The 10,653-nt window shown below is 31.9% G+C and overlaps 1 protein-coding gene across 1 annotated transcript; it reads left to right on the top strand.

Moving 5' to 3' along the window:
* The first annotated feature begins 267 nt into the window (after nt 1–267).
* On the top strand, nt 268–4,380 carry LOC127699792 (uncharacterized). The gene is made up of 5 exons (XM_052203136.1): nt 268–1,067; nt 2,033–2,214; nt 2,769–2,894; nt 3,468–4,025; nt 4,328–4,380. Exons 1-5 carry the CDS (start codon nt 481–483, stop codon nt 4,378–4,380), a joined length of 1,506 nt encoding a protein of 501 aa, XP_052059096.1. The 5' UTR covers nt 268–480.
* The last annotated feature ends 6,273 nt before the right edge of the window (nt 4,381–10,653 follow it).

Consider the following 10,653-nt stretch of genomic DNA (forward strand, 5'->3'; position numbering starts at 1 on the left):
TTCTGGTGGATACACATGTAGCTGTCTCATACACCTTATCGCTATTTCAGTATTTGGAAATCTGTCCCGCTTGAACTTTTTACGTCAGCATACGTCATACAATAATACACCTTATCCCCGCTTGACCCGAGAATCTATCCTGCTTGAAGTTTTGACGTCAAACAACAATCACTTTTCCATTGTGGCATCAGATATTTTTTATGATGACGTCAAAATTTTAAGGGAACTTGTGACAGTTGTGTGATGTCCAGTAATGGCGGACAAATACTTGTATCAACACTTAACGTCATTTTCAATATGGCGGTGCGGGTCAAAAGGTCATAGGGGAAAACTTCCGTATCCATTGTAAACAATATGGCCGCCGTGATAACGTTGAAAGAAAGATGTGAAGTTCTGAACTTAATTTGATACATTTTTACACGATTTTTATATACTTTACCTTTTATATATTTGACATTTGATACGATATTACCTTTTATAATGGATACTACTGACCAAAACACTTCTTTAGATGATTTTTTAACCTGGAAAGTAAGTGCTTTGCGCGACTTCTTGACAAAGAGAGGTATGACGAAAGATGGTACAAAAAGTGAATTGGCGGCTCTTTGCTATTCGGCGTCTGTTTTAAAAATTGCAGTCATTCCAACTTCTTTTGAAATTATCAAAACAAATAAACTAGACTATCAGAACTTGCTAAAAATAAACGGCCAAGCTTTACCAGATCCACTACAGATTCATAATAACTGGTTAGATGAGAAAAATGGTATGAAAAAATTTCCACCAGTCTACATATCTGACATTGTAAAGTACTTAAGCGAAAAAAATACATCTGGTAAAATGAAGGAGATTCTCCAAGACTATAAAATTGGCAAGGCTTATGAATATTTTAAAAATGGATTCTTGCAACAAATATTCTATCATGACATTGATGCAAGATCCAAGAACTGTTTTCTAAGAGCAAAATGTGTGCCTTCACAAAAAATAAAAGAAGAAGAACATGATGTCTGGGTGTGTGTTGAGAAAGCAACAGGAGAAATTGGATCCTCATACTGCACATGCACAGCAGGGTAAGACTTCATGTTATTTGATATAAAATGTATAGTAAAGTTCCTTGAATTATATGCATAGATGAGGGTGTGGATGGGTTTAACATAATACATAATAATGGAGAAAAAATAAGAATAGTGAAAAATGTGCAAAGTAATTAAGAGCAGAAAAATCTCAGAATAATGGGATGTTAAATATATAAAAAATAATTACAAAAATAAAAGAAATGGGCAAACATATAATAATTATAGAAAAAAACAAGTCCAAAATACAGTCATCAAGTAATAAATGTAATTACAGAATAGCCATTCTTTTAAAGATGAAGACAAATGTAAAATTAAGAATACAGAAATGAAAGATCCCCATCCATAACCTCATAGATTTGCAATGTACTGTAAAGCCTTCCATTTTAATGTAATAGCAATTAATAAGCTGTAAAAGGTTGGGACCAATCTCCAAAATGGGTTAAACTATCCCATTCGAGATATAATACCTCAATTGAAACATAAATGTATGAAAAATTAATGTGCCAAAACAAATTAGGGGAAATGTTTTAAAAAAATGATTGTTAAATTAATTTTTTTTTTAAAGAAAAGCAAGATTTGAAGTACAGTAAATTTATATCCCATTTGGGAGATTGTCCCCAACCTTTGTCATGTTTGTTATGGGAAATGTTTAATTAGAAAACCTCAAATTCACATGTTCATGAAATGGTATATCATTTTTTATCTTTCTTGTAAAATGTTCCTTGCTAATCATATCCATTGTCACGGCTGTAAAAACCTACATGGTATAAAACTAACCATGCTAACTGTTTGTTGACATGTTTATTTCTATGTTTGCACATTTATCTTGCAGTTCTTTATTAATTTAAAACTAATAACTGTTTTGTCAATATAAGTTTTCTTGCTAATCGACTTGCATCATTTGCTGTAGATTTACTGGGTATTGAACAAGATCATTTATTAGTTGTATTTTTTTTCAGTTTGGGAAGAACATGTAATCATGTCGCTGGACTCCTTTTCCGAGTTGAGGCTGCAAACAAACTAGGTGCATCTGCATGTACTTCCCTCCCCTGCACATGGAAAGTACCGTCAAGAATAAAGGGAGTGAAGCCAACTAAAATTAAAGATTTGAGAATCTTCAAGTCAAGACATGGACAATCAGGTATGTTTTTTTATTACCAAGCACCAAGCAGGATAAAGGGGGGGGGGGGGGGGGTTCCAACTATATGTCCCCATTCAAATGCATTGGTTGTTCAAAAAAAGGGGGTTTCCCCCCCCCTTGGATCCGCCACTGACATACATACCATTTATAATTTTTGATATTTTATTAGCCACACTATATATGTTTTTATTTCCATACTGCTGTACCAATCCTTGTCATGGATTTTACCATGGAAACTAGACTCGAACTAACAAAGCAAATAATGAGATATATTATAAAAATAAGATGTGGTAAGATTGTCAATCAGACAACTCTCCACAAGAGACCAAATGACACAGAAATTAACATGTAAATTAATAAGTCTATCACATTAATGATAACGTCAACAAGTAGGAAATATATGTCACGAGTTTGTGTTTTGATACACTAGATATTCTTTTTATACATTATTCCAGTATGTGAAACAACAACAAAATATGATCACAAGAGTAGTCTATATTCATGTTCATTGATCAAAGGGGGATAAGTCATTAATTCTTTCGGTTTTATTTTAGATAGTAAAAGACCTTTAGTTTGCCAGTCCAAGTTGCAGTACCAGCCCATACCTGAAAGTAGAGACAACCTGGACACTTTTTCAGCAGTACTCAAGAAGTCTATCCCAAATGCTTGTATTTTCAAAGGTACATATAAATACAATGTTATAATAATAAAATAAACTTGAAGAACCTCAATTGTTTTAAGTTTTTATTGTTTTATTGTTTTAATTTTCTCATAGAGCTTTTTTGCTAGTTTTTTTATTTGTTTGTTTATGTCGTATGAATGCAGTTTATAATAACATGATAAAATTTGATCTCGTGATAAATCTAAATTTACAAGAATAAGTCATTTGAGATGAATAACTTGGACTACAAATATTTTTTTTTTAACAAGAACAGTTGAAAATCAAGTCACAACATATTAACTAGTTTTAAAACTTTTTTCATTGTTTTTCTTGAAAATCTAAAATGATGAATATACCTTTAGTTCTAATCTCAGATGTTATGATTTGTTTAGTTTGGGGCTTTTTTTGTTATTATTGGTTCCAATCTCTACAAAAACTCTAAAAAGGATATGTCTTTGAAAACAATTTGTTCAAGACACAGCCTAAAATTCTTATTAAAAATGAGGAAATTTCAAAACCCTCCCCACAAAAAAAGCCATTCCCCAAGTCAAAATCAATGCACTTAAATATGTTGTTTAAAATATTCTTTCAGGTTTTGTCACAGAAAGTGTAGAAGAAACAGTAACCAAACCAGTTAGTGAAGACATCACAGCCTACACAATACAAGACATTAAAACAAAATGTAACAACCAAACTGACTTTTTAAGCAACATGCCAAAGTATACTCAGAGTGAAATTCAAAAAGTAATGCGTTCTACGGTTGGTCAGTGCAGCAATGAAAAATGGCATGAAATAAGATCGGGTCGTCTGACATCATCGAATTTCTACGAAATACATACAAAAGTGCAGAGTTATAAGAAAAAAGAGGGTGTTACTTTTGATCCATTAATTTCACGACTCATGGGATACAAAAAGTTAAATCCTAACATAAGGTCTCTTAAGCATGGGCGAGAAATGGAACCAGAAGCCAAATCGTGTTACCTTGTGGGTATGAAGAAAGCAGGCCACACAGATGTTATTATTACAGAATGTGGAATATTTCTTGATAATGACATGACTTATCTTGGGGCTAGCCCTGATTTACTCGTTGATTGTGCTTGTTGTGGCTCAGGTGTTGTTGAAATTAAATGTCCTCTTGTTCCAAAATGTGGCATATGTACAACATTTTGCAGTTGTTCTATTCCAGACTATTTGTATGTTGATGGAACTAAGTACAGTTTAAAAAAAAAACACAAATATTATGGCCAAATTCAAGGCCAGTTAGCAATAACTGGAAGGAAATATTGTGACTTTTTTATATATACATGTAATGGAACATTTTGTCAGAGAATTGTTTTTGACAAACCTTATTATGAGGAAATTGTTGATAGTTTAAAACTATTTTTTGAAAAATATTTTGTTCCTGAACTATTTTCTGGTGAACTTAAAATGCAAACTGCTTCAAATCTACAGGAGGTGTGTACCAGGAACAACAGCAGTCCTATAGAGGACCAAATGGAGTTTGAAACAACATATTTTTGTCCATCATGTAATCACATTGTGAAAAACTCTGAAAATGTTGAAAATTTTATTGATCATAGTATTTGCTGTGATATTTGTGACTTGTGGTATCATTTCAGATGTGTAAATGTAACAAAAAAGGTAGCATCAAAGTTACAGCAGTGGGTTTGCAAAAAATGCACTCAAAGTAATTAAATATAATTTGTCATACAGAATGCATGATGTACATGTACAAATAATTGAAACTTTAATTTTTAGAAGAATGCAGTTACTATATATGCATTATCAAATAATTTTACCTGAATATGTACCTGTAGAAAAGATTTAATTTTCATATATAAATTATGCTATACTTTATAAAAATAAGGAGATGTGGTATTGTTTAGCTCCAATAGATTGCAAATGAGACAACGTTCCACCAGAGTTCAAATGAAGTGAATATATTAGTAGTAATAGGCAACTGTGTGGCCTTCAATGATGAGTAAACCCCATACCCTTTAGTCAGTGGTAAAAGACAATGACATGAAAAATGTGAAACAAATGAAAACTAACAACAAAACCTTAATTGTGATTATTTTTCACAATTTTTGGATCACAATCAAAATTATGTCTCATACTTTGGAAGAGGGGGGTACATGTTGCATATTCCTGCAATTGTTTTAAAAATACTATCCAAATGTTGCATGAGAGTAAGCGGCACTTCATACTTCAGTATTCTAAAGTATTTCATTCTTCGTATAGCTTGCTCAATATGAATTCTGCGATTAGCAATTTCTTTTGTTTGTTGGACTTCATTTGTTGACATTTGTGTAACACCTCTACGACCTGCTGGAATAAACAGTTGTGCTCTTACCAAAGCTAATTCTTCCCTTATGGTGAAGCCACGATCAGCCATTACACAGTCATATGGTTCAAGAATGTCTAAAAAACCAGAATTGTTAGTAATATATTTATCACTGCATCTACCACCAAAACCCTCTGAAACATAATTAATTAAGCCAGAAGGATTTATGCTCACTAAGAATTTAGCTGTGTTATGATGTTTATAATCACTCCATGTCTGAGCTGCAACCTCTAAATTATTGGGTCTCTCTAAAAATACTTCGGTGCAGTCAATGATGTGACGGACATCAATGTATTTTGTTCCTTTGAAAGAAGGTGGTAAATTTGTTTTAACTGCCTCTTTTGATGGGTTAAACACCAAAGATCCTATTGTACTGGACAAAACTTTTATCCATGTTGTAAATATGTTTGAAGCATGGGTGGTAGAAATTCCAAATCGGTCAGCAAGATCTTCAAACAACAGGCCTAACCTTAATTTCATAAGGGTCAATGCAAATTCAAATTTAAGTGATAATTTTCTGTTTGAATTTGATCTTGTATATTTCTTGTTTTTAAGTGGATTGCATGTCCTTTTTGGACCTTTCCAATGTCTCATTTGCCTCACTTTTTGTTCCAATTCAATGAAAAAGTCATTGAAAGTTTCAACCTTTGGTATGCCTGTATAGAATTTGCATTTTTTGTCACTTTGTAATATAACATTTATGTCAAATGTTGTTTTGTGTTTAGTATTGACAGATCTTATGTAAGCAGATTTATACATATTGACTTCTTTTTGCAGTTTCTGTACCTGGTCCCTTAATAAAATTACTTCACGGTTACAGTCTGTGTCTTGTATATACATGTAGTCATGATCAGAAGTTATGTGTTTGTTCAAATCCTCAACTGAAAGGTCATTCTCAAGTTTTCGCTTTGTTTTCTTAGGAGGGGGACTGTCATGTCTTTCACGTGGAGGGGGCCTAAATTTTGTTACTTGTATTGGTGTGTAACCCAAGTCAAATGTTGGTAACGGGTTACTAAGAGTTGGTTCACAATCTACAAAATGTTTGGAGCAAATTCGAGATTCAGAATTAGGTTGCCAATTATTGTTTCCATGTTTTCGATTTACAATTGTTGTCCATTTTTTGCGACCAGCAGGATCTTTTCTCTCAGTGGGAAAAGGTATAAGTTGAAATGGAGGTGAACAGTCACATGATCCAGTTCCCTTGTTACATTTATGTATTTCACATTGTTCTTGCATCCATTTTTCTATTTTGTACCAACTGTTAGAGCAGGATATAACTGAACAACTTCTCCTTGAAACTTTATACATTTTCAATAATTTAACCAAACATTGTAAACAGATAACCAACAAAGATTACTATACCCATTATTTCACTAGAAATCTGCAATTGAAATACCAGAATATGAATCAAAATACACTGTGGGTGTGTAGACCAAAGATGAAAAAATGCAACTCTGCATGTTGTTGGGTTACTGCTTTTTTATTTACATGCTTATGGCGTTGACCATGGTTTGAGTGTGGTTTGATCTTATGATTATATTCATCATGTTCATATTTATATATGATTATTAAAATTATTGTGTCAATTATTAAAATCTTTGTTATAATTTATTTTGCTTTTCATGGGCATTTTTATTGGAATAAAATATCTGATCTTATTACTAACCTTGCTGTTGCCCCACAATTACACCATGTACACTGTTACAATAAAGACTTTGATCATGTAAACTTTAAACTTGGCAAAGAACAACCAATAACCATGCAAAAATATCAGTTCACATGATCAAGGTTTTATATGCTTGTGTACAGTCTCTTGTAGTATTCACAGGAGCCTTGTGAAGTAGACCCTGCTTGATGTTTTGGGGGTTTAATTTTTATTATTACTTAAAATATTCAATATTTTTAATTTAGCAATGTTTAGTATGGAAAGTAAAATAAGGGGTTGTATCAGAGTTGGTAATTTGACTTGAAACAAGATGAGGCATGCACAGTAGCCACAAATAAGCATGGTATAAACATAGTAAAAATTAAACATTTTAAGCCATAATAATTCATAAAAAAACCACAGAAATTTAATAAAAGGGGGTGTACCCCACATGTGCCTGTTGCAGTTACAGCAGAAACTTGTTTTATTTAAAAAAAAAAAGAAATATCAAGTATATTTGTAAGGTGGTAAAAATCAGCATGTTTGTAAGTTTAATTTTGACAGATCTTGACTGTTTGGAACAGTACATTTTACAAGTAAGTAACCTAGCTGGTGGACCCTTTAAACAATTATAGGGATCCCTATATACATGTATGCAATAAAATGGAATAATTCATAAGCAAACCATTCCTGAGTCTAGTGTTATAAACACGGAAATAAGTCACAAAAGTTAAAATATTTCAGTTGGGTAATGCAGAAGACCGTGACCTAAACAGCTAAAAGGACCTTGTCACGGCTTGTGTACGACAAAGTATGGTTTTGCACCTCTGAAAGGATACACACTGGCTAAGTTTTTGTATTTTTACTAACCTAATGGATTATATAACTATTTAAAATGGTATAATTTGCATGATTTAAGACATTTTCAACTCGAGTAGTGATTCTGGCGATCAATGTTTATTATTACGTGCTCAATGATGTAAGCGGTTTTTCCCCTATGACCTTTGACCGGGCCGCTTACGTTCCATGTGTTGATACAAGTATAGCGATAAGGTGTATTACTTTCAATTGTGGTGTCAAATATTTTCATATATGACGTCAACATTTTATGGGAACTTTTGTGATGTCTATGGCCAGTAATGGCGGACAAATAGCGATAAGGTGTATTGGCAATCAACCACACAAGCCACATATCCTTATAATTTTTTTATATCAATGAACAAATTCAAAATTGGTGTACGTAGATGCTTGAACAGTGGCGGATTTAGGGGCCCCGACCCCCTTATGGAGCTACTTATAAGATAAATGTATAGACTATTTACAAGTATTACTCCAAACGTTTGCTTGCCTTGGTCAGGGCCCCTTTTTTTCAAAACCTTGATCCGCACCTCCAGAAACAGATGTAATTTGGTTCCGATTATGATTGAACACACACAATGAATGCACAAGTTTCATCTTAACAGATTAATCATTCTTACCAAGTGAGTATATATCGCGTAACAAACAATTTTCTTGGCTCTCTTTGTTGATATCCTGTCTTTCGAAATTCAAATTTCAAAATCATTTCCGGTGATAAAACAAAAGTCGATTCCGGAAAAGGTCGGTTTTCCGTAAGGCATATAAACGATACGAAAATTGAACTTAGTACAGTTACAGTTTTCATTTCTTAATTTCTAAAATATACACGAACGAAATGAATAAACATCAAAGAAAGGTGATTGTTTATTAATACATTATTGCTTAATTTAATGTTGACTCTTTTGAATTTTAATATAAGAAGGAATAAAATCTGACTTCAAGGATCTTCAAGATATCAAGTAAGGATTTCAACCTTAGTATCTTGCTTGTCGTGATATTGATGAAATGTAGTAAAATATCTTATCCTGAAAAAAACGAGCAAATTCCACAAAACGTTGTTTGTGGGGTATTGAATAAAGTTTAAATAAAATGTTATTTTTATATCCGTAAAATGTTGAATAAAATATCAGTAAGACTATTAAGTAATGTGTATGCCAGAATATTTTATAGAAAACATTTAGCTGATATTTTTCAGATGTTTTATGTAAAACATTTTAATTTTACGTTATAAAACATTTTATGCAAATAGCAAAACTATATTTTCTGTAAAACATTTTTTTGCTGAATGTTTTTTGGATATTTGGAAAATATTTACTTTAAATGTTGTTAAAATATAAAATACCAATTGAAGAAAATATTATTTTTTTATATTATAAAATATCTATGGGATATTTTAGAACAATGTTTGAGAACATGAATAAAAGATATTAGCAAATAATATTTTGTTAATGTTGTAAAAACATTTTACTTAAATGTTAGAAATAAAACATTTCAAAAACAATAAAATAAACATTTTTTTAATGTTTAAAAGATATCTTATTGAAATATTTTGTGAGAGACGTCCATATGACATTTAAAAAATGTTTTTAAAATGTTGTGTGTTTGCTGGGATGTGTGGTCAATGACTCGTAAAATTGAAAGTAAACATAATTAAAACGGTAGCGTTGATCGTGAACTTTCAAATAAATCAACGAGGCATAGCGGTGTTAAAATGTAAATCAAATCGTGTACTCTAAAAAAAAACTACTAAAGAATGTCAATCCAAATCATAACTTTGAATGTAAACGGCTTACGTGATAAAAAGAAACGTAATTTAGTTTTCAATTGGTTAGCTAACAAAAAAATATGATTTAATTTGTCTACAAGAAACACATTGCACAGTAAATGATATAATACAGTGGCAAAATGAATGGAAGATAAATGGGAGCAATAAAAGTGTTTGGAATTGCGGAACCAGTGATTCTCGTGGTGTCTCTATTTTACAAACCAAAAGTTGTCCCGGCGAAGTTGTGTTTGATAATACTAGATCGCAAAACGGTCGAATAATAAAATGCAGCATCAAAACGGAAAGTGCGATTTATCATATATCAAATATATATGCCAACAATAGTGGCATCGAGAGGAAACGGCTTTTTGAATCATTTCATAAATTTTTGGTAATTTTAAAGACGATAGTGTAGATCATTACAATATTTTGGTAGGGGATTTTAACTGTACTCTTGACAAAACAAATGATAGAAATCCTTCTCATTCTCGTGATGATATTGGTACAAAGGAATTACTTTTTTTATTGTCACAATATGATCTAACAGATATATGGAGGGACAGATATCCAAAAGACAAACGGTATACGTTTCAGAGAGGAAATTCTAAGTCTAGAATAGACTATATCTTTTGTGATAAAAGTCTTTCAAATAAAGTTCACAATGTTGGTATCTCGCATTGTCCTTTTAGCGATCATGATCTTGTGTCGTTCAAATTAAAACTTGACGAAATACAAAGAGGCCCGGGTACATGGATAATGAATATAAATACAATCAAAAGTGAAGAATTTAAAAATGCATTTGAAATTTGGTGGGAAACCTGGAAAAATGAAAAAAATAGGTTCGAAAAAATTCAAGACTGGTGGGATGTAACAAAATCACAAATAAAAAAGTTAACAATGGAAGTAAGTAAAACCTTAAACAAAAATTCTCAAAAAAGTTATATTATTAACCTTGAACAGAAATTAGAAAAACTCAAATTAAATAGTATCACGTCTGGGGAGGTTGAAAATAAGATATCAGAAATAGAATCACTAATTAAAAACTACTATGAGAACAAATCAGAGGCGTCAAAAATAAGGGCGCGTGTAAAATGGGCGGAAGAAGGGGAAAAATCGTCAAGCTACTTTTTCAATCTCGAAAAGCAAAACGGAAAAAATAAATTATG

This window comes from Mytilus californianus, unplaced genomic scaffold (genome assembly GCF_021869535.1).
Source record: "Mytilus californianus isolate M0D057914Y unplaced genomic scaffold, xbMytCali1.0.p SCAF_41, whole genome shotgun sequence".
Classification (NCBI taxonomy): domain Eukaryota; kingdom Metazoa; phylum Mollusca; class Bivalvia; order Mytilida; family Mytilidae; genus Mytilus; species Mytilus californianus.